Raw genomic sequence first — 27,494 nt, forward strand, 5'->3', positions numbered from 1 at the left:
TGATAATTTAATAATTTAATTCGCTCTTTCACAAGACCTCCCTTATACAATAAACAATAAATAGAATACAAATTATACATATATATATATATATATATATATATATATATATATATATATATATATATATATATATATATATATATATATATATATATATATATATATATATATATATATATATATATATAAATATATATATATATATATAAATATATATATATATATATATATATATATATATATATATATATATATATATATATATATATATATATATATATATATATATATATATATATATATATATATATATATATATATATATATATATATATATATATATATATATATATATATATATATATATATATATATATATATATATGTTTATGTATAATTTGTATTCTATTTATTGTTTATTGTGTTGCCTCAAATAGTGTCCCCAAATATAATTAAGTCACATTAATAACTGTACGGAACTTGTGGGTATGTACTGAAAACAAAAAAAACTGTCAACAAATTCCCCTTAAAGCACCCAAAGCATGAAAATTATAATAATAATAATAATAATAATCGGACATAGGCTTTGTCGTGGGATCATCAACAACAAAGCCTAATTGTCATCATACCAAATATCTTCTACCTAATAATCTTATATACTGTGCAGTGACTGATCAGAGTTCTTCTTGTTTATATTTTATTATGGTGCATGAAAATGCAACAAAATAAAAGCAAGCGAGAGGATTAGATGTGCTCTTGAAAATGACCTTAAGGGTGTGCAATGGTATAGAGAGGATGCAGCATTATGTTATCAGTCAATCAATAAGAAGTGCTTTGTATTTGGAGCAGTAAAGAAAGGATGCTGGATGGAAAAGTACAGTAAATGAGCATGATGATTATTCCTTATGTTGCTTAGTTCAGGTGCACGCATGCTTTATTCGTCAACAAATGCGTTGACCTGTGAGTGTAAAGTGTTCAGAGGATGCGCATTTTGTCAAAGCTACCTGCTGATGAAACCTTAATCTGATTAGCTGCAGTATATTTACAGCTCTAAGTCCTATGTCATCAAGCCTCATCTTGTTTGGGTCAATCTTGTCTTTTCTCTCATGGCATATTACGACAAATAAATCAGAAAAAAAACATAAACTATTTCAAAATTAGAAAAAGACAAGAGATTAGCTACTTCACTGCCATTGATAATGATAAATTTCTGATCCATTGTACTGGGAAGGGCCATAAAATGAACTAGCATTGAGAATGAATTAACATTTAGAACATCCCAGTCAAAATAGATCGGACAGGTATCACCGTCAAAGGCAGTTGAGTGAGTTATTTAGGATGTTCTGAATATTCTCTTGCCGTTTATCTAATGATATTGAACTACTTTCAGCTATTCTCTTCAGAACATGTTTGATAGACGTATTATTAAAGCAAAGAGTTGCGTTTTGGTGTCATGTTGCTGCAGGCAAAGCTGCCCACAGTCCAACTTTCTCCTCATCCTCCTACATGTCATCTGCTCGCTTTTTTTTTCATTTCACTGCTCACTCCAGCAACAGTTCTGTGTTTGCTGCAGTAATGCAGTTTGACACCTACCTTTTTATATTCTTCCTTCCTCTTGCAGCAAACTAGCATGACTTCTGTCTCCTCATGTTTGCCAATGACAACTCGGATGCCCCATTAATCAATTCATAGTGTTGAATTCCCTTAAGTCAACTGATTCCTTCTCCAATTTCTGTTTATTCCCACACTCCAACATTTCCTCCTTACGGCCTCACCACAAATGGTGCCTCAGCAGTTGACAGGGCCAAACGCTTCGCTGCACAATTTGGCAGAGTGAACACAGACAGGCGTGCAGGAAGATGCAGTTTGTATTTTTATGGTGAGGGATGACAATGCACTGTCAGTAATTACAGATACACTGAGTTAGTGTTAGGTTGATATTATTTGTGATGCCTGTCCACTTTTAGCATTATGGGGTCAAACATTGACAAGCACATCATTTTATTGTACTAGTTTTGCAGTGGTTCACTCATGCTGCATTAATCTATTTTAGTGTAAGAATTGAATAGGTGGTTAATCAAATATCTGTATCATTATTTTTGTAATAGGCAACTTTATTGAAGTAAACTGCACCGGCCATACTTATTAAAATCTCTAAATAAAATTTGCTTTTACGCATCCTGTGAAAATAAGCCACATGTGGCTAAGCGAAACCGTGGCTGGTCTACTTGCTCAAAGACATTTAGCCAACTGACGTCTGGCCGAGGGCCAACTCGCCGAGGGGGCATCTGGCCTAACGTAGAATTAGCCGAACGACTAATTAGCCGACCGACTACCCAGCCGAAAGAAGTTGTGCCGACGCGCTCGACCGCCCCTGGTCGTGTGTGTGCACGTTTTTCAACCTCGGCCCGCGGGCCATATACGGCCTGGCCCGTGTGCCAGCTGAAACAAAATTTTTGTAGTAAACATAGAGATCATTTTGGATGTTTAATTATTAAACATGATAACAATAGTAATTTCTATATGAATAATCAATTTTGATTCAGAAATCATGAATTCAGAAAGGTTATTTGAGGAATTCATTCAAATCAGCAAATAAACCACATCACGTAATAAATGGCCCGGGGTCACAATTTGTGAATAAAGTAATAGTTGACAGCTGACCTGAATTTACATTAGTTATATATTTGTAGATATTTCATCATAAAACAGTCTGTCTACGGTATTTACGAACAATCCATACGTTGAGCTTTAAAAATTATAGCAATCCTGCACGACCGTTGTGAGGATTAACGATTCGGATAATGAATGATCACCATCAAATAATTTAACCTTGTAAAAATTAAACAATCTTCCTTATTATCATTTTTATTTATAGACTAAATATCTTGCAAAAAGTCATACTTTACAGTGAACTGTGGGATGACTTGCAGAATTGGTAATTGTGCTCACGTCATACTGCCCCAGAAAGTTTAGTCACTCCTTAAAATAGAAATAGAAAGAAAAAAAAACCTAAGTTAGTCTTTCTTTTCCACCGTGGGTTGACTGTGTCAGCACCAACTTGCCTTTTGGCTTCCTTGGGATCTTATGTTGACTGTTGTTAGTATTTCTAGAGGAGCCAGGAAATCTATGAATGTAAGCGGCTGTAAGCAATAGCTGCCAAAAACTGCTTGGCTTTTTCTATTATTTTTGCAATCATTCTCAATTTATTGGCTCATATACAAATCACATTATTTAGTCTATCAATGTTATCCAAAGCAGAGACACATACATATATTATTTTGCTACATTTCAGATAGTACACATTTTATCCGTGTACTTTAATCACACTAATAGGCAAATTATTATGATTAAAAACTAAAATCAAAAAGTACTTCAAGCATATGCAAATGTGTGACTTGAGATGGGGTAGAACGGGCTCTTGCCGCAATCAGGCACATTTTCATATGCTTTATTTATTTTAAGACAATACATAATTATCTTATAATTTTCTCTCATTTTTTTATGTTTCCTCACATCTTTCATATGAAATTGGGACTCTTTGACCCATTTTAAAGTGTTTAGTTGGTAGTTGTGTGAGGACCAGGGAACAAATAAAATAATTTACATATAAAGTACACCTCTACTTACGAAATTTCCCCTTGGTTTTATTGTAAAAGAAGAAAATGTAACTGCTCCCAAAGTTCCTTTGATTGAGACCGATAAAACTATACTTCAACTATAATTCTTATCATTTATTTTTCTTCAACAATCTCCGTTACACATCTGCTTTTGTGCCAATGAAAAAAATGAATACATTAAAAAAAAATATATATATATATTGCGGAAGAATACTACACTGTCACAAAGCTAAACTGTCACCAGAATTACACATTTCTGTTTTTACTTTCTGAAATACAGGTAGGTAGATTGGTAAAATTTGGACTGCGTATAACAATAACAAAATCTTATATTGGATAGTAGGTTGTAATTCAGGATGTTTTTTAACTGTTTTTTGGGGTGTTTGGCTTTTTATAATATAATATTTTTGTGTTTTTACTCTATTGTTGTGTAAGAAGCTACAAAGTGAGAGCATACACAGTTTTTGATATCTCTAAAAAATGATTTGTGTTTATTTTCATTATAATGAAACATAAAAACCTATTATGCCGTGTACTGAAACCCCTTTGATCCATGCCCTTGACATAAAAGAGGTATCACTTCCAAGAGACATCCATTCCATTTGAACTGCTCTTTGAGTGTGTCATAGACGAGGATAGACGTCCAATTGACTGCATCGTCTAGTCCAATCCATTTGGACTGTATTAGACCTCTGCCGTTATCAATGGAAACAAAATAACCCTGACTGCTCCTGACGTGAAGAGAAGCCTTTTGGTTGGCCCATTCGTCGGTCACTCTTCGCCTCCCCTCTTGTTGCGGCTGCTTGAGAGAGAAAGAGAGCGAGGGAGAGAGAGAAAGAGAGAGTAGGGGGGAGTCAAAGCCAAGCCGAGGAGCATTCAGGACTATAAGCGAACACAATGTCGGCGCAGAAGACGATGGAGTGCCTTGTCACGTAAATAAGCGACTGTGTGGACTGCGGGGATCCTTAGAAACTTGCATTTTTCCTCCCCCATCAAAAATCTACTTGTTATTCCGTCTACAACGTTCGAGTCATTTCCAGTTTGTATGCAGGACCTTTGTGGATCAACGCTATGAACTACACGAACATCCAAATGGTAAGATTGGCTTATTTTTGGTTGTTTTATATCTCGGGACAACAAGGCATCCACCGCTACGGGCTGCGTGGAAAATCTCAGTCACTTGTCATCGTCGACGTCACACGTCGCGTGGACCACGTGGATTGACCGTGCGGTAGGGCCAGCACGTTTGGGCCAACCGCATCATTGGTGCCGAGTGGGCTTTTATTTATCACTGATTAGGCGCACGGTCAACTTTGACGTGCCGGCATGCGGGATCACAACATTAGCTACTGTGCATATGTTTAACGCAAGACAGTGGAAAGTTGTTTTGCATTTAACATATTGACTCTAAGGGGGCGTCCCGATTCCATATTTTTGGATGCGAGTCCTAGTCACCTGATTTTGTGGATCTTCCGCAAAAATATTGTTATGTTGATTTAAAGCAATTTTCAAGATAGACTTATAATAAAAGCTGGACATCATTAAGAAACGTCGGATTTTTAGCTATGAATGGAATAAAACGAATGCCTGAAATACAACAGTAAAGGCTCGACTATCAGCATTAGGTTCGATGGGGATAGAGAAGAATGAAGAAAGAAAGGTAGATGTCATTGTGTACAGTTAACCCTTTCTGTTCACCCATAATAAAGTCAGAAATGAACCAAACTTCATGAAGGTTTTTTGTGTGACAAAGAAGTATTTGTTCCAATCACTCTATCAGAGAAAAATCAGAGTTGTAGAAATAACTGGAAACTCAAGAGAGTCATGACATTATGTTCTTCACAAGTGTATGTAAAGTTTTGACCACAACTGTATGTGTGTATACGTGTACAGCAGCTGTGTGTCAGGATCATTGAAATACTTGGTGTCAGCCTCTATGTCTTTAGTGTCTAAGTATAAGTTAACGTGACTTAGGAGGCTTATGCATGTGAATGGATGGATATACAGTGACTTACAAAATGCTACTCAATACTGGCAAATCAAATTTCCGATTTGAGTACTGTAGTAGGACAGCTGCTACTTTGCGACTGCGGAAACCAAAACTTAAATTATTTTTTTTTTATCACATAAGATTTTTGTACTAATGGATCCATGTTTTCTTAGATATATGAAAAAACTGTTTCTGGCTTCTTTCATTGCAAGGTTAAAAAAATAATAATAATAAAGAATGGCCATGTGTAAAATTGACCATTATCTGATATTAAAATATCAAATAATTATAGAATTTCTTGCTTAAACTTTTGAGGAAAATATTAAGAAGCACTATTGTAGCTATGAATTCAACTCACTTTACAACAGGTTACTTCTTGGCAAATAGAAGCAAATACAGAAGATCTGCTTTCCCGAAGATCCTGTTTTTGCCTGCTTTCAGTGTAAAAATAATAGAAGCCATGCCTTTTTCTCGCTTAACACTATCATGATTCATTCATGCATGTGACGTGACCAAGGCAGCGTAAATCCAGCCGTCTTCACAGGAAGTGATGAGCAACACACATTTAACCACCATTGTTGTTTTGATTTTGACAAATTTACACATTGCTCACACAGTGCTCCCTTTTTTCCTTTTTTTTTAAAAACATAAAACACTAATATATTGAAAGTGTCATTTGTAAAGTTTGCATTGTAATTCATTGTAAAATTTTGTAAGAGGATCTTGGGACTTTTAGTGAACATGGCAGGCGCTTCTACACTTGTGGCTCTGCACAACCTCCTAATCAACGTTTGTGTTGCCACTAAAAATCAGTAAAATCAGAACACTGACTGCTGAGCTGTATTTAACATAATGATAGGCTTTAACTTTATGCACAAGGAAAGTTTGTCTTTACATTTTATGCAAAACTTCACAATATTGCACTTCATGCAGGAAATGTTTAATTTTGTTGGAAAGCGCAGTGTAATATTTGTAATTTTATTTATTGCCATCACACCAACAGACGTTCATTCTATCTGACAGCTTGCCATTGAACGACCTCAGCCAGTCTCTATCAGTTCAAATGGATTATACGTCTGTCGTAGACGATGGCAGCCAATGAGTTAAATGTCTTTGCTGATTTTTTTTGTAAACATGTCTGCGCTGGATTTTTAAAGGCCACATGTATCATCTAGAAATTGGAAGCGCTTGACATGTGATCTTTCCATTCCCGGAATGCATGCAACGCGTCGTCTGTGTGCGCGCAGAATTTAGCACTACGTGTTCCATGTGTCCCTGCTGCTGTTACAGCTTCAGCCATGTTGACTCATTAGCTGTGAAAAAGTCACTGAAGGTCTTCTTATTTCATGCTTTCTGTGCAGTACGACAATTGAGGTCGGCACCACTTCATTGCATTAGGCCATTACAGCAATTTAGCAGCGCAAGCTAGAATACCATCCCAACTCTGCTTTTCATTGTGTCTGCAATTTCTGCAAGCGAGAATGGAATCCTCTTTCAATCAATAACCACTCACTGCAGAGAAGATGAACTAGCTGTCAGTAGATGTGCCTTGCACTTCTTTTTGGATATGCATGGAGATAAATGTCTTGTCTTTTTTTCCCTTCACTCTGCTCTGGAGTGTGCTCTGGAGGTAATTGTTTTTGTCTTTCTTCAGAGATGCTAAATCACAATTCACAGAAAGGGCCAGTCCTTCCTTTGGTTCATCTTTTATTTTGACATACGGGTAAAATAGTCAGGTTTTATCAGAGGAATCAATGTCAGTGCCCCTTTAGCCTATCACCCACCGTCCTGGAATCTTGCCTCTGATCGACATATACTACATGACAGCAAGTCTGTTCTCATGTTTTTCTGCACTAGACACAACACTTGCGGTACATACAAAGTGGAAAACACTGGCAGTATGCTAGAATTATTGAATACTCAGATGTAGCTGTCAATCTTTTACTTTTTTTTTTTAAAGTGGCTGACCTCTTTATAAAAGCAATGGCTTTATTTCAAGTGAGTTTCCAATCAGCGCAAATTTTCAAACCAAGTTAATGGCTAAAAATATATTTTTTGTGTGTGTAAATATCGCATAATACAATGTGGACACCAACAGTTTATCATCGAGTATGTATTATGAATGAACAAATGGTTGTTCTGTTGTGAAAATTGGTTTCTGTGTCTTATTGTCTAAAAATCATATTAACTTTTTATACATATCGTACTTTTCAGCTTTTTCTCTCGCTTTCAACTCTTTGGTTGACAGTGTAGTACATTTTATATATATGAACAAATGGGCTTTCTCTTGTTTGGTAAGTTCAGTTAGGTGCAGCTGTATCATATATAATAACGCAGTGTGTGTGTATTTATATAAATAAATATACGTGTGTGTTGGGCCCCTCAGTCTAAAATATCTAGTGCACAGAGAAATGTAACATATTCCTCTGCTCAAAACGAATGCGTGGATTGGACTGTGTAAGAAAATAACAGCTGTTTATACTCTACTGCTTCATAAAACATACAGACCCACATACATCAATTACTATATATCTTTTAACCCAGAACAAATGTACATACTCTTTTTTTATTTTTATATGTAGTTAGGCTTTTTCAGTCTTTTATTGCTAGCTTTTGGTCATCCTGCTTTTCAGGCTTTGACCTCAAAGCCACTTCAAAAATGACTTTTCTCAGTAATATTCTTTTATTTGTTTTCCGCTTGCTTTTCATACACAGAAGTTTTTAGCGGCCTAAAGGATTTATTCTGACCATGTGAATAGTAAAAAAAAAAGATAAATGTGAAGAATAACATAGAAGCAAACCTCTAGGGTCAAACAATACATTCCATTTGGCTGGTTGTCCTACAATTAGGAAGTAATGCAAATAATGTATTGTTGTAGCGTACATTGAACTAATGCCAACGTAAATGTTTATCAACATTAAACACATTTGGAAGTAATATTCTACCAATCTTAGTAGTCAAGCGTATTTAATGACATTTAAGACTGTAACTACTGTACAATGTACAAGTTAAGGATAATTACTGGAAAAATGCAAGGTTTCCCACTTTGGCAAAAGTAGCAAATCATTGTTTACATGATTTTTATAGTGGTAACATTTTGGAGTATTGGTTTACAGCTTCCAGATGCTTATGTTAATTTTTTTAATTACAAGAATGTGAAGGGATTTAGCTCAAAACCCTCTGGCTTGTCGGATTTCCTGTCCTTTTCTGCTTTCTTTCATTAATTCAAACACAGCATTTCACAATTCATTCACAAAAGAAACTGAACAGTAATGAATGTCTAATGTCTTTTTACTGTTGGCTAAATTGAAATAGTAGAATTGGTTGGTAGTTGCTCAAAGGTACCAGGGGGCATCCGTTAAGATAAGTAACGGTTGAGCATCTGCTTGCTCAGATAAACGTGATATAAAGTACACACTAACTGAGGTTGGTTTTGATGCATTGCCAGACACACTGCATCAACAGCAGACAGATAACCACACCACCTCACCTCTGTGACCGCCACATAATTACTTTGCCACCAAACTGTCTTTTTAATGTCTACTGCAGATGTAAACGATCGCATAACACTGTGATTGACAGCGATAGACGTCCAATTGTTTGTTTGTCGCCACTCCCTGTCTGAATGGATTGGATGTCACTCGCAGATGGCAAATGGCAGCCAATAAGTTCATGTATTACTAATATGGGTACCAGGAGTGTGTCACCCTTAGTTGGTGGACAACCTACCTCAAGGCAATTTAGAGTGTTCAAACAGCAAGGCTTGCATAATTTTGGGGATGTGGGAGTAAACCGGAGCACTTGAAGAAACAAACCCACGCAAGCCCAGGGAGAACATACAAACTCCACACATAATGCTTGGATTCCAACTGGGAATTGAACCCTTTGAACTGTGAGTCCGACATGCTAACCACCCTTTCACTGGGCCACAACGAATAAGTTGAAGTTGTTTAATTCAAGAAAAATACTTACAACACGTTGTGGACCTTTTCATGAAAGACCATGGCTTATAGCAATTAAGAGGTTTTTGTGGGACCTATGAGCAACTAAAGTTTAAACACAAAAAAATTACACTGATCACATTTAGGGAAATAAGTTTTACCCATGTACAACCACAATGATAGACTTAAACATAGGTGCTTATGAATAGTAATCACAAGATGATGAGGGGTGAGAAATCTGCGATAGTAAAATCAGCAAAAGTGAGAAAATGACGGAATTACATTTTTTTATATAACTCAGCAAAGAATCCAATCTATGATATTCTGTAAAGTACCTTGCCACGTGATAGGGCCCAATTAGGCCACATCACATTGTTCTCTCTGAATCTGGAGCATCAGTAATCAGAGCTGGTTTAAAGGACTCATAAGATGGAAAAAGATTTGATAGTTGTCTCATCTTACGTATGTCACTCATGTTTGTCAATAATTCATTCTTTAGTTTTTTTTGCTTCTGGGTTCAATCACTGTCTGCACCCTTTTGCAACATTGCTGGCTTTTCTCATTCATCTGTGCAAACCAATTTCTCTCCTCATATATTCACAGTATGAACCATTAATGAAATGATTTTTGTCCATATGTACGCCCCATAAGCACCAGAACATTCCCTTATTAAAAGGGTCACCAATTGAAAGACTTTATGAATTTTGTGATTTTCTACTCTGACTTGAGGGTTATTCCAGGATGCTATTAATTCAAGGACACGAGCACACATTCCCTTAGCAAGATGGGGAGCTACTTTGTCGTGATTGGGCGTCTTTGGCTCCGTGTACTGTCTTGTCAGACAAAAGTGGGGGCCAGCACATGTGCTCCATAACACGTGTAACCATATATTGTAAATAAGGCAGCACTAGTAACAGTTATGAATTATGGAATGCAATAAAAGCAAGTTTGACTACCGGCGCTCTTGGCTAAAGAGTGAGACAGGGAATAAATGAGGGCTTTTCCACAGCTCGCTTTATATAACAACTGCATGCAATACTGCACTTTCTCATGTGCACTGTGTCTGCAGCATACACGAATGTTAGATACTGCCTCTAAAGCAATTATCTAAGATTTACTCTTCGATTGAAAGAGGGAAGCTGTGTGTGAATTGAAGTCGTTAATTGGCATGGCAAGTTAAACTCAGCTGATTTGCAAGCGTCAGCTCATTAAAGCTCTTTAAATGTGCTTGAGTGCATTGCTTGGCAAATGTTGAGCCTGGACTTATGAGAAGATAAGTGCCCACCCGCTTGTTTCCATTAATGTTTTCAGCTCAACAGGGGCCCCTGCAAGCTCATCCTCATTTCACCCTCCCTTTTGCTCCTTTTGCTGCAGCTTTTTAGGCTATCCCACATACAATTCGGACCTTTTTTTATTGAGACATAGACACAATTTCCACAGTTTTAGGAACCCAAATAATATAAAGGAACTAGATTTACATCAACAATTTTTTAAGGGTCCACACATACTCAAACCACCTTAATACTTAATTGCAAATGATTTGCAGTCTATTACAGCCTCAAATCTGGATCCCATTGACATTACCAGACATTGGATTCCATTCCTTGTGAATTTCTGCCAGGTGAACTGTCTTCAGTTCCTCCTTGGTTTTGATTCCAGTAAATTTAATGCATACTCAATTGGACCCAGGTCAGGTGATGGAATTCGTCACTGCATGAAAATCCACTTTCCTATTAAAAGCTTAATATTCAATAACCAATTGCCCTTTGATGTCTCCTCCACTGCATTATGACCTAGCAACTCTATGCAAGTGTTTTCAGGGATTAGGGTTAATTTGTTGGAAGGTTACGATTCAAATCGCATTTAAACCAGGCTTGAGCGCGCAGGGAGAATATTGGAACTCAACTCCAATTAGGATAGCCTTAACCACTCATAAAAACATACAACACATTCTGACAATTGTTGCATGTCGCCTGGAGGTGTGAATCATCTTGTCCTACTGAGAAGTGTCATTCACAAGTATGCGTGATGGGCTTTGCTAATTCAAATCACGAAATGTAACACCTAATTTCTTTAATTGGTATTCTGATGTCTTCAAGAAAGAACTTGACTGATGAGGTCAACAGAAGGTTGTGTGGGGAGCACACGTGTGGATAGTGTGCAGGATAGTATATGCTACACAAATCAATAAATGTCCATTCCAAGATGGGAGGTTTAGGGGTGTCTGTGGCCCTGAAAGATGAGCAACAAATGTTAATTTTAATTCACTGGCTGCTCATCCGATCTGTTTTAACTGGGATGTTCATTCGCTGCTAATTTTTTTCAGTTCAAATGGATTGGATGTCTACATGTAACAAGCTTATTTCAATTCACAGAAAAAAAATGGATTTCTCATTTATCAATGGCGCTGAAAGAGTGCCAAAGTTCAAGTAGTTGCGAAAGGGTATTGCACTTTTTCTATCCATATTGAGTTGAACATTTTAATGTGATGAAAACAAGCATTGCCTGATTGGTACAGATGACTGATCACGTAATTTTGCGAAAAATTAGTATTTTTTTAAAGATTTTTTTTTGTACATGGATATTGTCAAAAGAAACAGGAAAAAATTGAATTGATACTAAACACCGCCGGTAGTAGAAATTAGCTTTCAGGGGAAGCTAACATTAAAATCCCATTATGGAAAAGGTATAATGTGTGAAATGTGGAAATATTTTATATTTGGATGTGTTTTTTTTCCTTTTCAAACAATTAGCAATGTTTTAGATCAGCATTCATCCTTAGAACCTCAAAATCAGGTTAGTCAGACTCTCACTCAGGTAGAAAAATATAGGATTGGCAGAATGTCAGACAGTACATGAGCCTGTCTGTGGAGGTCTTAATTTGTTAATTCCCTGACAGTATGTCCTGCTAGTTGCTTGCATTATTATCTGCCCATCACTGTTGAAAAGCCTCCTACTTACCTGTTTACTTGTTCCCATTTTGAAATCTTATCAGAAGCATGAGTACATTTTTTTATACCACAATTCCATGTCCTTTATAACTAAAATAGGATGTTCTTTTCTCATCATGTTGGTACTGAAAATAAACACATTGGTCATGTGCAACATTCTTTTCAACTCAACAGTTGTTGATAAGATTTTGTCTTGAAGCGGCACCTAGGCACACATAAATTTAAACACGGCAGCCGCATGGTTTATATGTGGGGGGACCACACAAGTAGTCATAAAGTAGATAATAATGTTTCTGTGTGCAGTGGACTAAAATTAACATTGCTTTTACACGAGTCCGCTTTAGGATTTGTCTGTTGGCAGATTTCAGCTCCAGCAGTGCGATTCTATGATAATGCATGTCCAAAAAAATCTATAGCATATGAGCTCTCACTTTAGAATGCGATTAATAAGAGACACAGTACTTTACTCCTGGTGCTGTTTCATCACTTTGAACAAATGCACTCTACTTATGCACACTTTAAGACAAGACGACTATTTTTCCCCGAGTTATATGCTAGCAGCTGCAATCTACAACACTTTAGGGAGGTTGTTATGAGAATTAGAACATTGCTTATGATTCCTGTGGGTGTTTACGCTCCTCATGCTTATTACTTCTGCCTTATCTAATGCCAGTGGCTTATGTCGTTAATTAGTGAGGTATTTTATAGATTATCATTGTAGTTAAAGATGGATTTGGTGAAGTGAAAGCAAGTGATTTAATATGGTTAACCCTAAACTAGGACAGAGTGTTGTTGTTGTGAAATCTTTAGTAACTCATCCAGCAGTTCAAGTAGGAAGAAGTTTAAATTAGGAAATACATTACAGCATTTACAACAGCCGTTTGTTTCAAATTACAACGTTGATTTCCTGGGTTTGTGTTTTAAGTCTAAATATGACATTGTAAAAAGAGTTCCTTTTTATAAAGCAACTATGGTTCATCCATCCTGGTTATTTGGAGCAAATGTAAAATGACATGACCTTTTGAGTTTGAGGCCAACAGAATCATTTTCTTTTTTTTTTTTTTTTTTTGTTACTGCTGTGCCACCCGGAGCAAAAGTGGGAAACGGTGAACAGGAAGGGAAACACATCATTGTGATTCGATGTGTGTGGGTAATTCTTTGTCTTAAAAAGAAACCCTACATGCACATGAGGGCTTAAAATGCTTGTATGTCTGTCATCAATTTGTCAGGCATTCTAGAAAATCACTAGCAATGGGTTTCATAATAGTCGGGCAATGAGTTCTATTTTTTTCCTAATATATTTCGAAGAACAGATATCCGTAAGCTTTTAACTGTAGTACCACAGTGTGGTTGGTGGGTGGATGCAGGGCAGAGTTCAAGGGTTGGCGATCTAACAGCCTAAGCCTACTCATGCAGAACTAGAGATCGTAAACAATCCATTACACACCATCTGCGGGGGCGTCAAATCTCCAACCAACACTTAAAGTATGTTTGTCTTGATGTTGTGTGAGTGTGATTCGTGTGTAAAATCACACTAACGGGCACACTAGTGAGGATCAACATAGACACACGCACACACAACATGACCAGATGGGGACAGAAAGGTCATCGAGAAAGTGACCATCTGGTATGGATAGCTACCTCAAAGTCCCTACCGAAAGTTTACTCTTGCATACAATTTTCTTGCTGTAAATTCCTAGAAAATATAGAGTTGATTACATTCATAAGATTCTTTTTCTAGTCAGGTAAAATTCTGTGTGAATAGCAAATGATAATTTGACACCAAGTCACTGTACGTCAGACCACCGCCTAAGGGAGAAGTCTTGAATAAATTAGTGATGAGATGTAGACCTGACATTTATGTTAGCAGTAGACAGGATGCGGAGTGGATTGTTGATGGCTGAATGCGTTAGGAAAAGATAAAACACAAGTCATTTCAGTTTATTTCTTGATATTAAAAACAAAGGAAAACAATTGTAAAATGTGAAGTCAATTTGCTTCTCCAGCATGTTTGATTGATTAAATATGTCAACGCTGATCATTGTAATTTTGGGGGATTTTGATCTTACTATTGCCAAGCCCCAAACTATATTATTCAAAGTGTGTGCTATGACAGTTGATAAAAGAAAAACACATGTTTTTTTAAAATAATAATATTAAATAAAAATAACACCCATAACCAGACGTAGACGTTCAATCCATTTTGACAGGGACGGCTGGCAGCGATCATTCACAGCCAACTTCTTTCAGTCAAAATGGACTGGATGTTTTTTGCGTTAGTAGTGAGGGTTTTTGGAAAAAATTGAAGTGCTGAAAATATAAATGAGAGGGTGCAATGGCAGCCATGTGAACCACTACATAAGCATGTTTGATAGGTTAATTATTCATCAGGTATCTAGTGGTATGTTGCTTGCTTAGCTAAAGGCTTAGTTTGAGATCTTGGCTATTTGTCTTCTATTTTGAGATGCCCAGAAGGAGAAGCCTGCTAATTAAGCCGCTATAAATACAGGACCTCCGCATAGCAGGTCACTCTTGGACCTGTTTCAACTGGACTCATCCTGATAAAGTCTGAGCTGGGCTTTTGCTCATTACGCCATTCACCCCAATTCAAAGGAGCGAAATGAAAACGTATCCAGTATCGTATATTTTTTAGGGTATTAGTGCTGTGAAACGTTTTATGCTTTTCTTTGGAAATTTTTGATTACCTGATTTGCCTCAAGCGGCCCTTCGGATGAGTGGTTAGCCCTTCGGATGAGTGGTTAGCCCTTCGGCCTCACAGCTGTGGGGTCCTGGGTTCGAATTCAGGTCGGACTGGAGTACCTGTATGGAGTTAGCATGTTCTCCCCGGTCCTGTGTGGGTTTTCTCTGAGTACTTTGGTTTCCTCCGACATTCCAAAAACATGCATTGTAAGCTGATTGGACTCTCTAAATTGCCCCGAGGTATGAGTGTGAATGTGAATGGCTGTCCGTCTCCTTCTGCCCTGCGATCGGTTACCCCCCTTCGGCCCAAAGCCAGCTGGGATAGGCCCAATCACCCCCTGTGGCCCTTGTGAGGATAAGCGACACGCAGAAATGAATGTATGACGAATCTAACATTTTCTTGTAAAGAATACATTCAGCAATACGTAGTGAGAAAATCACGTGTGTAATTACTATATTCGGTCTTGTACATTTGATTTTCTCCTGATGTTTCATTGCACATCACAATGAATGTATTTAGTGGTTTGGCTCCACAATCCAGTCATGTACTTTTTATCTTTTTGGTGATTTACTGCTCTTTTGGAACATTTCACTGCCATGTCTTACTGTTTTCCAAAAGCCGGTCAGTCTGCATTATCCACTCTCCTGAGCCGGTAACATCAGGCAGGATTCATACAAACAGGTAGTGGAGGTATTTTGAGGACGGTGAAGCGGAACTAATGAGGGTCCAGAGAAAAAAAATAAGTAGAGGAACTGAAATGAAAAGAAGCAAGAATTCATGAATGTGACTAGCTAGAGTCAAGGAGGTTAGGCAGCAGCGTTCGCCAATCTATCTTGTTTTTTTGACAGGCATAGACGTCGATGTTGTCCATTTTATAGATATACATGTATATATAGAGAGAGAGATATATATTCTGTCAATGGCAGTTAGAAAAAACATTTCTTGGTATGTTTGTGAGTGCAAATAGTCATATGTCTCTTTGTGTGCCCTACGGCTGACTCCCGAGCAGTCTACGATATAGTCTGCCTGTCGCCTCAAGTCATCTAGGATGGGCTCCAGCAACCCCGCAATTCTTACGAGGATGTGCAGTATGGATGAATGGATGCATGCTTATCCTGACAAGTGTCAAAATGGCGCTTGTGTCTATCCCAGTCATTTATGAGCCCTTCACGTTGGACACCCGAATTGCAGAAATCAATTGTTGTCAATCATTTTTGAATAAACAATTATTTGTCAGTCGGTCAAATAATTTTAACAGCCCTACAGGGCTAATGCACAGATACATGCTGGAAGTTCATCCCAGAGGTGCCAACTTACATATATCCCAGTGTTGGACAGCTTCTTTATGGATGTATTTCCTATTGCTGCTTTCACCCTTGTCCATCAGTGAAATTAAGCCATTTTTGATTTTCTTCCCTTTGTGTGTAGGATAGTGATATCCAGAAAAAAATCGACCATGAGATCAGGATGCGGGATGGGGCCTGCAAGCTGCTGGCTGCCTGTTCCCAGCGAGACCAGGCCTTGGAGGCGGCCAAAAGCCTGCAGACGTGCAGCACTCGCATCATGGCCTATATGTCCGAGCTGCAGAAGATGAAAGAAGCGCAGGTCATGCAAAAGGTGACGCGGAGGTCGTCGGATGCGGGCCCCATGGATGACAGGCTGCCGTGCAAAGGGAAAGTAGCCATATCAGGCAAGTACTCTCTGTTTTGGACTTATTCATAGTATTATCCTTTAATTCCAAAGAAAATACATCTACAACAAAGCCCCATTTCTTGTTTGCTGAGTACAAGGCAAAAAAGCTAATAGAATCTTGAGTGTAATTTGATTCTGTGAGACCAGCTCTTCATTAGTGCATACTTGACTGTGTGTATTGACTGTGGTGAGCTTGCTGACGGGTACACTCCGTCCATCACATCCGGTGAAGGCAGGCAAATGAATCATTATTGAGTGCAGAGCACCACTTGTCTCTTCTAACATAATTCACACCAGGGAGCATCAAATTTAGGTTGTTTATTAACCTGCCAATGACAGATCACTGTAGTACCGTCTTTTCTCGCATATTAGCCGCTTCCTTTTATAAGCCGTACGTGAGTTGTACAACCAGAAAGCGTCTAGTTATACGGTTGGTATGACGTTTATCCTGGATCTGTGATGAGCGTGTTTGTAATCTCATCCCCCATGTGTTGTTATGGCAGATCTCCGGATACCGCTCATGTGGAAAGACACAGAGTACTTCAAAAACAAAGGAGGTAAGAAGTAGCTGCTGTGTGACCACTTCAGAATCAAGAAGCAGATACGGCCTAATAGAACCCAAAGAGTATTTAAAGCTGGGGTCACAAACTCCGGGCCTCAAGGGCACCCATATAGTCTGTTTTCCATGTCTCCCACCGCAAACCCACCTGAATCAAATGATCAACTCCTCGGCAATCTCTCCAGAATCATGGTTATTTGATTCAGTTGTGTTGAAGAAGGGAGATACGGAAAACAGACTGCATAGATGCCCTGGTGTTGGGGACCCCTAATTTAAGGTATCCCAAAACTTTTTTCCATAGCATATAACTACTTCACACAATGTACAATTTGTGATTATATATATTTTTGTCTTCATTTGAGATACTTGGGAGACAGCTTTTTTTAACTGTTTTAAGGGAAAGCACAAATGCAGGGAAGTGAGTCTTCGTCCATGGTAATGCAAGGCTATATTATGCTAACTATTGACTACCCTAAGGAACTGATACTTCTATCCACAGTAGTCACTGGAATAAAATTAAATGGATTTCATGAGGCACCACAGAGCCAAAAACCCATGGTGCGTAATTTAAACAAGTATAGTTCTTGAAAATGAATAAATTATAACCCCCTAACCCTGACCCTTTTCCCTGATAGGCAATGTGCTTACGTTAAAGCATAAGACTTTCACACTAAAATTTCCAATGACCTTCCGTTTTATCTAATTTCCTCTTGAGGAAGTCAATGTGGGTTAATTCGTGCACGGTCTCTTGGCACTCGGCTGGAAATAATCTGCATGACCTACACATACAAATGAACTCAGGAGACATGTAGTGGACTTTTAACCAAGCTTAATGAGGTTATTAAGCGTACTGAGACACAGTCTGAGCATTTAAGGTATTAAGAGAGTAGGTAAGAAGTAGACTGTTTTTTTTTTTTTTTTAAGTGATCTTTTTGTGTAAACCTAGTTTTCATCTTCTTGCAGAGCTCCACCGGTGTGCAGTGTTTTGCCTCCTGCAGTTAGGGGGCGAGATCTTTGACACGGATATGGTCATAGTAGACCGCACGCTCACGGACATTTGCTTCGACAACACCATTGTGTTGTAAGTTCTAGACCTGTTTCGCTCAATACATTCAATTAAATGACTGCATTCTGTCACTATTGAAGTTGATTGTATTTCTCCTTGTATGACAGCAGTGATGCTGGCCCTGCTTTCAAGCTACGTTTGGAGCTATACAGTTGCTGCTCAGAGGACGACTTCTCAGCAGGGAATACACCCAGAAAGCTAGCCAGCAAGCTCAGCTCCTCATTGGGTCGCTCAGCTGGGAAGAAACTGCGAGCGGCTATTGAGCCTGGCCCATGCAGCCCAGTCAGTAATGGGGGGGCATCTCCCCTTCTTCTGCCAGTTCCCTCTGTACCGTAAGTAGGATAATAATATAAAAAAAAAGCTTGGCTAACGTCAATCCCTTTGGAATCGGAGTGCTGGCAGTGATTGAACAATCGCAACCAATGATTAAGGACTGAAATACATATTTTCCAATCTATCCACAGGGGACCCAAGTACCACCTGCTGGCCCATACCACCCTGTCACTCTCACACGCGCAGGATAATTTCCGCACGCATGACCTCACCATCTCAGGCAACGGTGAGCGTCAGCCTTCATCTGTCTGTTTTCCTCCTTTTCTTTGCCAAATTAGCCATCTGTCGTTTTCACTGCTTTTTCTGTCGCTGCCTTCTTGTACACGACATCATTTTCCAACGTCACCTCTCCTGCCTACCTTCCTCCTCTTTCTTTGTCCTCCCATACTCTGTGACTGACATTCAAGGTCAGGGGAATAAAGATAGGCAAGGCAGTGTAGAACAGAAACCGTAATAAGGGCTTGAGATGTTTTATTCTTGAGCCGCTGTGTAAAACTTTTATTGACGATCCCTGCCTCAGACCCTGCAGCTGCTATTCTACATGTCTCCTTGTGTCTTTTGCCGTAACAGGTGACATTGTAAGCTTTTGTAGGTTAATTTATAGGGACTTTTTATTTAGACATCATTAAGTAATTATAAAATAATAGTCTATCTTATTAATTATTTTTTGTCTGCATGTTTTTGTCATTTTTAATTGCTCACAAGGGTCATGAGGGTGCTGGAGCCTCTCCCAGTGAACTATTGGCACCAGGCGGGATACACCCTGAATCGGTGGCCAGCCAACCGCTTGGCATTAGGAGATGGACAACCATTCACACTCGCACTCATACTTAGGGGCAATTTAGAGTGCCCAACCCACCGACTATGCATGTTTTGGAAATGTGGGAGGAAAACAGAGGACCAAATCAAATCAAAAGCCTTTAGGATACGAAATTGGTGGTGCTACTCCACAAAGTGCGTTTTCCCAGTAAAAGCATAACTAAGTAATATAAAAATATAAAAAGTCACGTCCTGGCAAGGTAAATCCTAAAATTTTGCTAAATCTAAGATATTGCATATTGTTATTACACAGAAGGGATTGTGCGTCGTGCTATTGCAAGTAAGTACCGGGAGAAAACCCACGCAGTCCCAGGGGAACATAAAATCCACACAGTTTGACTGACATAGGCACTTAATAATACATTTAACAAAATATTTTGAATAAGACTTTATTTATTATTAACAAATTGGTAGTAAAATTGTTAATAAAACTAAATTCACGAGAATATTTAAGAAGAAAATTGTTATACAATGCATGGGGATGTTTGCCTAAACTTCCATTTGTCACTTCCTGAGCATTGTAAGCCATTTACAGGCCAAGTCCTGTTTCTTTTCATTCACTTTCAAAATTTGGCACCTCTCCACGTCACTTATCAATCCTGCGGCATTCCTGGGTCACCACCAGTTCATTTTACAGGTCACTTCCTGTTAATTTGGGGGCGACCTAAGGTCAATTTAATTATTTTCGGAGAGACATTTACTTCATTTTGGGTCGCATTCTGTTGATGTTGGGCATTTCCTTGAAAACTGGTTGTAGTACCCAATAGCACTCCAAAGTTAATTTTGTCTCATATTTTAATTGATATTATTTCAGTGAGTAATAACAATTTGCATTTCTGCCCTGTCTGTGTACAGAAGAGTGTTCATACTGGCTGCCTCTCTATGGAAGTGTATGTTGCCGCCTTGCAGCCCAGCCTCAGTGTATGACGCAGCAAATGATGAGTGGACCTTTAAAGGTGTCGGTGAGTTCAGGGTGCAGCGCGAGCACCTGTTCCAAGCCGTATTAATCTTAGATTACGTTTTATACTTTTTTAATGCCCAAAAAACTCAAAAGTGGTGATGTTTTTTAAATGACCGAAAAATGAGGAGCAAAAAATGACTTCATTAGGTACCACACAAATGGTGGAGAACGATTTCTACTTTTAACTTATTGGCTGCCGTTGTTTGGGAGAGTTTCGGAGTTAGCACGTTTACTAGTAATTATCTTATTCAAATTCACAACAGAAGAATGTAAAGAAACACATGATTGGACGTTTATTCTTGTCAATTTGACTGAATGACTTAACAACTTGAGTCTATCTATCTTGATTCAGTCATGACAAATGAAGTTTATTCTATTTTCATTCTCAAAATAGCTCGGAGCCGGACTTCACAATTGGACTAAAGTGTACGCGGTCCTGAAAGGAATCAGCCTCTTCTGCTATCAACGACAAGAAGACGTGAACGTGGGTGGCGTCGACCCGGCTTTCACCATCGCTATCAACAAGGTCAGAAATGCGTTCATACATAAATAAGCTTCCAAATTTAAGCATAGTCTTCTGAGCTTTTAGAGGGCCTCAAAAAAGAAAATCGAAATGCCATTAGAGCAAGAAAAGTGATTTCTACTACTTCAGGAATAAATTAGCCACCTACTAAAACAATAGTACAATGAAAAATTAGGGCCATATAAAGAAGAAAAAAGTGATTACTAGTATAAAACTTCATATTACACTATTGAAGTCATAGTATTCCAAAAGTAAAGTTGTATCTTGAAATATGACGACATTAAAGTTGCAATATTATGAAGAACATGGTCATGATATTAAAGTGATATTTTGTAATAAAATGAGATTAGCTGCAGCTCTCCTTGTTGAAATAAATCAGTTGGATCTCAATAGTACGTTTTGTCAAAGTTACATAAAATACATAGCAGCAAATTACCTACATTAGCCATACTGAATTCATACTTTCACTTTTAATCCTTTAATCATGCCATATCTTCCTCATCATTTTACAACTTTAATCTCATATTATTTTTACTTTATTTTGTAATACTTTTTTTCAGGTTGACCCTAGATCCTCCCTTGAACAACACAACACCTTATAAAAACTTTTTTTTACAATAGACCGGTGTTAAAACATACTGTGGTTGATTTTTGCCCTAAATAAGTCAGCAGAAAGGATGTAGTTCTCTTTCTAAAGCTTCATACTTTTTAATGAAACAATTTGTTCATAACACAGTCTCATATCATCTTGGGGACGTGCCTAATGAAGAATTTCGACCCACTCATCACTTGTTCCTTTTAATTCTGACTCATACATTTGTGTCTGGCCCTACAGTAAAGTCACACTTTTTTCAACTGCCTGTCTCTTTTAAATAAAGCACTAGAGGGCAAGTGAATGGAGCAACACTGCCATCTAGCAGATGTTAAATACACACATTCCAGATTAGGAAAGCAGTTGCTGGGATGAAGAATAATGAGTCATTTAATGGAAGCTCATTGTAGGGTTTTTTACCCCCTATTTCCTTCAGGAGACTAGGATACGCGTGTCAGAAAAGGATGCACAGGGCAAAGCTCAGAACGTCTGCATCAGTAACCAGTACGGTGGCGAAGATGTCACGCACACACTGACTACTGACAATCGGGAGGAGACGCACAGGTGGATGGAGGCGTTTTGGCAGCACTTTTATGACATGAGTAAGTCAAATTCATCTTTCAGTAGTCCTTGTTCTTATGAACTCTGTCGCTGCCATTGTTCAACGGATGCCATCAATGGCTGCCAATTACTTAAGAATGTTAAAAGCTATAATTGTACCATTAGGTTTGTGATTTATGTCACACTGTTTAAACCAGTCCTTTGACACTTTGGCCCCAACTGTTCATAGAGTGATGTGGTTTATGCTTGAATTTATATGATTTTTTTTTCCACCACCATGATTTATGAAGTTTTCAGACTCTGAATTGATCATTCAGATTCATGCATCCCTTCCCATTCTGTACTATAGTGACATTTAGTTGTTGAATATATATCATTTCAATATGGCCCCCTGCCTTTTATAGGTAAGTGAATTTGTGTATTTTCATTATATTTTTTTGACAAACTTCAGGTGGCCTTCTAATTAGGTGCAGAATTTTCTGGAAAAACTGGACATTTATTTTCTGCAATAAAGCTCAAAATCTTACCATTTTGCCATTTAGATTACCGTAATGATTGTGAAATTATTGTGCAGGCCAATGCATTCATGGATCCTTAAATCTTGATTAGCTTGTCATAAATGTCCCATAATTCAATGTAGTCAGCTGATGTATATAGTGCAGAGCAACTTAAGTATGAAAAAACCTTTCTACATTATGTTTGTTGCATTTTATAGTCCAAAAATGAAAGTTTACTTCACGTAAAAGACCCAACAAACCAAACACTTGCTAACACACCCTGATAACTGTGACGTAGACTTGTTAACTAACCATCATCAAAATGAGTCTAATGGAATTCTTTTCAAGGGCACCAGACATGTTTGTTCGCTGATTGCATTCTGCCTGTTGTCTCCATTTCTGCCTTATAGGCCAGTGGAAGCAGTGCTGTGATGACTTGATGAAAATTGAACAGCCGTCACCACGAAAACCGGCCCCCGTCACGCCTAAGCAGGGCTCCCTTTACCACGAAATGGGTAGGACGTTTGCATACCATTTTCTGCATGAAGGGGTGTAATGTGCGTTTGCGATAGCTCTAATTTCACAATCTGCTCGCTTGTTCTGCACTTTAAGACCGGGACTCACTCTGTCCTATTTTCTCTGCTCCTCCTCCTTCCTTCATGTCCCTTTTACTTTTTAATTTGGCCATTTCACCACCTTTTATCTACCCATTCATCTACCTCAATTAATCTTTGACACCTCGCCATGTCCTATCTTGTCTTGCCGTCTCTTTTTTTCCTCCTCCTCTGGGCCGTTCCTAAATACCGCTGGCAGCCCCGCTTGCCGCACCCTCGTGTGAGGGTCTTCTGCTTCAAGACAATGCTGTCTCCGCCGAGATTCGGGCTCTTCTCTCATCCTATTACAACGACAGGTGACGTAGCAGGAGGAGAAGCCTGTTTGATGATTTCCAATTTTTTACCGTATTTTCACGACTATAAGGCGCACTTAAAAGTCTTAAATTTTCTCCAAAATAGACAGTGCGCCTTTAATCCAGTGCGCCTTATACATGGAAAAAACAGGAAAACTAATAAACCACCACTGTCGGATATTAAAAAAACACAAACGCCTGAACTGAAACAGTTAAATATGCAGATGCCATCTTAGTTTACAAAATCTTCCATCATATAGCTCCTCCCCCACTCCAAGATTTTATACAAAAAAATACAAAACATCAACAATGGCTGGCTCTAGAGGTGACTGTGTAGTGAGTGCTCCATACCTGGAAGTCAATAGCAATTACCGTATTTTCACGACTATAAGGCGCACTTAAAAGTCTTAAATTTTCTCCAAAATAGACAGTGCGCCTTATAATACAGTGTGCCTTATAATACAGTGCGCCTTATGATACAGTGCGCCTTATAATACAGTGCGCCTTATATATGGGAAAAATGTCATTCATTGGGGGTGCGCCTTATAGTCGTGAAAATACGGTAGGTTATTTGGCTTTGAGACAATATGTCAGGAAGATTGACAGTTTTAGCAGCCATTGAGAGTGCTTCGCGTCCAATCTGGTTTGACTGGATGGGTTGTTCTCAGTCAAAATGTCCATAGGCGTCCAATCCATTTTGACGCATAGCACCCCCAATGGTAGCCAATGACTTAATAGTTTGAACGGTAAATATGTCAAATGCGAATGCTCGGAATGTAACACACATATTTATTTTCAATTGTAAAGTATTGTGGCATGTTTGTGTCTTCAAAGAGTGAGGAAGATGCACGTAGAATTTAAAAAGCAAAATTAAGAAATTTAGACACTGAGAGTACAGCCAGTGTTGCAAATAAGTTCAAAATTAAGATATAGAACAACAAATGAACAAAATCATATAAGTGAATAACCCCTAATAAAGAGCATTTAATTAGGAATGCAATGATATATTGGCTCAAAACTGAATATAAACATACAAATATTAATCATTAATAACTGAGGCTTAAAACCCAAATCTTTTATTATTCAAAGTACTTTTCTAAAATTAAAAACATGCTTGTTTAAACCAAATGTATATATTTTTTAAAATGTTTGTTGTGCTTAGAATTACAAAGCTATTTGATAGTGTTTTGCACTGCATTTCAACTGTGAATAAAGAATAAAATAAAATAAGATTAAACTAAAAAAAACAATTTAAAAACCTAATAAAATTGGGAAAAACCTACATGAAAAATATTCATAATTAGGTTTAAAACAACCAAACATGAGCAAAAAAAAATAGAACATTTATTTCTTTAAAGAACAAAAATATTTTAAAAATCCTCAATATTTTTGTGTTTTTATTTTTTAATATCTAAATATAAGAGTTTTTAGTAGTTTTGTTTCATTTATTCTAATGTTTTACCATTATGTTTTTTTCTTTTAGAATTTTCACATTTTTCCTGTACTTTATTTATTTTAATATACTTATTTATTTGCTTTACCTATAAGTACGTTCTTACTCAAATGTAATTTAGGATTTCTTATTTTATTCAAACATGTTTTCATTTCTTCTTTCTTATGAAATAAATTTCCTATCTGAAGATAGATAGTATAAAGTGTAGCTTGTGTCCATAACTGCTCTTTAATGGTCCCTGTTTGGTCTTTTTTTTCTACCGTGCTATGTTAATAGTATGGCCAGACTATGTTAAATAATGTAGACCATGAACATTTTTGCATGGTGATGATAAGTGATGCAATTCTGGCTTTTCTCCTTCAGTTATTGAGTCCTCAGAGGAGTTGGGGCGCAGTGTTTCGGACCTGTTGGCCCGGAGGATGCGAGAGTTGGAGCTGCGCAGCCAGCTGGGCGTCTCCCCCAACTGGATGTCCCTCTTTGAGGAGGACGCCATCCCCCCCGGCCTGCGGACCCACCTGGACGCACGTCGCCTCTCTCCGCGGGGCCTCCTGTCCTCGGACGCCAGCCTGGCGTCGGACAGCGACCGCAGCGCCAGCCCCTGCTCCCCACGCCACGGCTTCTCGCTGTCCCCGCCCCCCTCCCGCACGAGGCCGCGCACGCTGTCGCTGGACGCTAAGCTCAGCACGTTGCGGGGGAGGGGCTACGGAGGAACGGGGACATTCCTCCGCCCCTGCCGGCCACCTTCCTCGTCACCGCTGTCCCAGCGAAGCACGCAGACCACGCTGTCCTCCTCTAGCTCCTCCTCCAGCAGCAGCTCCAGCAACAGCGAGGGTGGCGGACACAGTCCTGAGTTGTCCGAGTGCGCCGCCTTTTCGCGACCCTCGCCGGCCAGACGCAGTCTCAGGAACCTCAGGGCCAGACTGGACCCCCGAAACTGGCTCCAAAGTCAGGTGTGACCTCAATCCCAGGAGGCGCTCTTAACAGACGTCAAACAAACTATGGAATTTGGCCCCGAAGCACCTGCCCACCTTTCCTTCATTCAAACTCCACTCTTTCCCATCCCGCTTCACTCGCGTTGTGTCATTTGTCCATAAATTTGTTGTTGGGACTAAATCTAATGTTTTTATAACGCGTAACTCATTGTATGCCAGCAATACAAGCTAGCATGTGATGGAATGTGGAAAAAGCAGTGAGGTCTTTTTTGTCGCATACAGTAAAATAATTTAACAGTTGGTGCCTTCTGGGACTAGTGAATTTAGTGACAAGATTTTTGTTTTTAATTTAAACTACCAAAAAACGAGAGATATATCAGTGTATGTTGGCTGTGAACTGAACTTTAACTCATTAGCTAGCATTACCAGTTACAAACATTACTACTATGACAGAGTATTAGGGACAAAAATAAGAGAATGAAGTCTTAATATTATGACAGGATATATATAATATTACGAGAATAAGGCAATATGTTTTAATTAATCAAAAAAAATTCAAGTATTACAAGAATACCGTTCAACGTCGTAACTTAAGAAGAATAAAGTCGTAATATGTCAAGAAAAAACTTGTAGCATTGCAAGATTGTCATCTTATATTATTTATCTTTATATAATTTGTATATACTGATGTACAGCTGATTTCAAGTCATTGCTACATAATCTACATTTTTATTAAAATACTACTATTTTATCCTATTTATATTACTATTAACAATTATGATAGTCTCATGATATTGCGACTTATTTTGCATAATTAGACAAAGTTTGACTTTATTCAGGTAATAATAAAACTCATAACATTATGACTTCATTCCCATAGTCCTATTTTTTTTAAATTTGGCTGTTACATGCTGTTTTATACTGCACTTTTTTCCAGTTAATCAGATCAGCAGAAAATTCCTGCCCTTCCCCAAAAAATACGTATTCAAATTCCATAACCATATAATTGCGATATTTTTTCAACTACTTAAAACTTCCATCTCAACGCACCTTTACTGTATTTACATGTCAAAATTGTGTTTCATCCCCCCTCCCATATCTCACTCTACCAGTAACAAAAACTCTATTCAGAACACTGAAGAATAAACACTTTACTACAGCTAAATTCACGAATCGGCATTCTCTGGTTCAGTTTCTGTTCTGTAATAAGCTCGTCTATATAATATATATGAAAAAAAATGTTTAAATTGTTTTGCGGTATCTTTTCTTGCGCTAATGCGTTGACGTTATGTTGAATAAAAAGTGGAAAATACTGAGGCAAAGTTTTTTTTTTTAGACACCTCCGCTCAAAACGTTGTCTTCCCAATGCTGTGATATGGAACTATTTAATCA

The 27,494-nt window shown here is 38.2% G+C and overlaps 1 protein-coding gene across 6 annotated transcripts in view; it reads left to right on the plus strand.

The window, feature by feature from the left end:
• Window positions 1-27,414, plus strand: part of rtkna (rhotekin a) — a 60,716-nt gene extending 33,302 nt beyond the window's left edge. For 3 of the 6 annotated variants that reach the window (XM_077714809.1, XM_077714811.1, XM_077714813.1), the window contains exons 2-11: window positions 16,636-16,897; window positions 17,403-17,456; window positions 18,422-18,539; window positions 18,632-18,856; window positions 18,989-19,083; window positions 20,532-20,638; window positions 21,032-21,163; window positions 22,189-22,354; window positions 23,221-23,325; window positions 25,534-27,414. In XM_077714809.1, the coding sequence (XP_077570935.1) occupies window positions 16,636-16,897; window positions 17,403-17,456; window positions 18,422-18,539; window positions 18,632-18,856; window positions 18,989-19,083; window positions 20,532-20,638; window positions 21,032-21,163; window positions 22,189-22,354; window positions 23,221-23,325; window positions 25,534-26,126 (1,857 nt within the window). In that variant the 3' untranslated portion in view covers window positions 26,127-27,414. Of the gene's footprint in view, window positions 1-4,355; window positions 4,719-16,635; window positions 16,898-17,402; window positions 17,457-18,421; window positions 18,540-18,631; window positions 18,857-18,988; window positions 19,084-20,531; window positions 20,639-21,031; window positions 21,164-22,188; window positions 22,355-23,220; window positions 23,326-23,623; window positions 23,721-25,533 lie in introns of those variants that run through there. The other 3 variants (XM_077714814.1, XM_077714812.1, XM_077714810.1) reach the window with 3 other exon arrangements.
• Window positions 27,415-27,494: the final 80 nt, after the last annotated feature.

The sequence above is a fragment of the Stigmatopora nigra genome, chromosome 4, assembly GCF_051989575.1.
Source record: "Stigmatopora nigra isolate UIUO_SnigA chromosome 4, RoL_Snig_1.1, whole genome shotgun sequence".
Classification (NCBI taxonomy): domain Eukaryota; kingdom Metazoa; phylum Chordata; class Actinopteri; order Syngnathiformes; family Syngnathidae; genus Stigmatopora; species Stigmatopora nigra.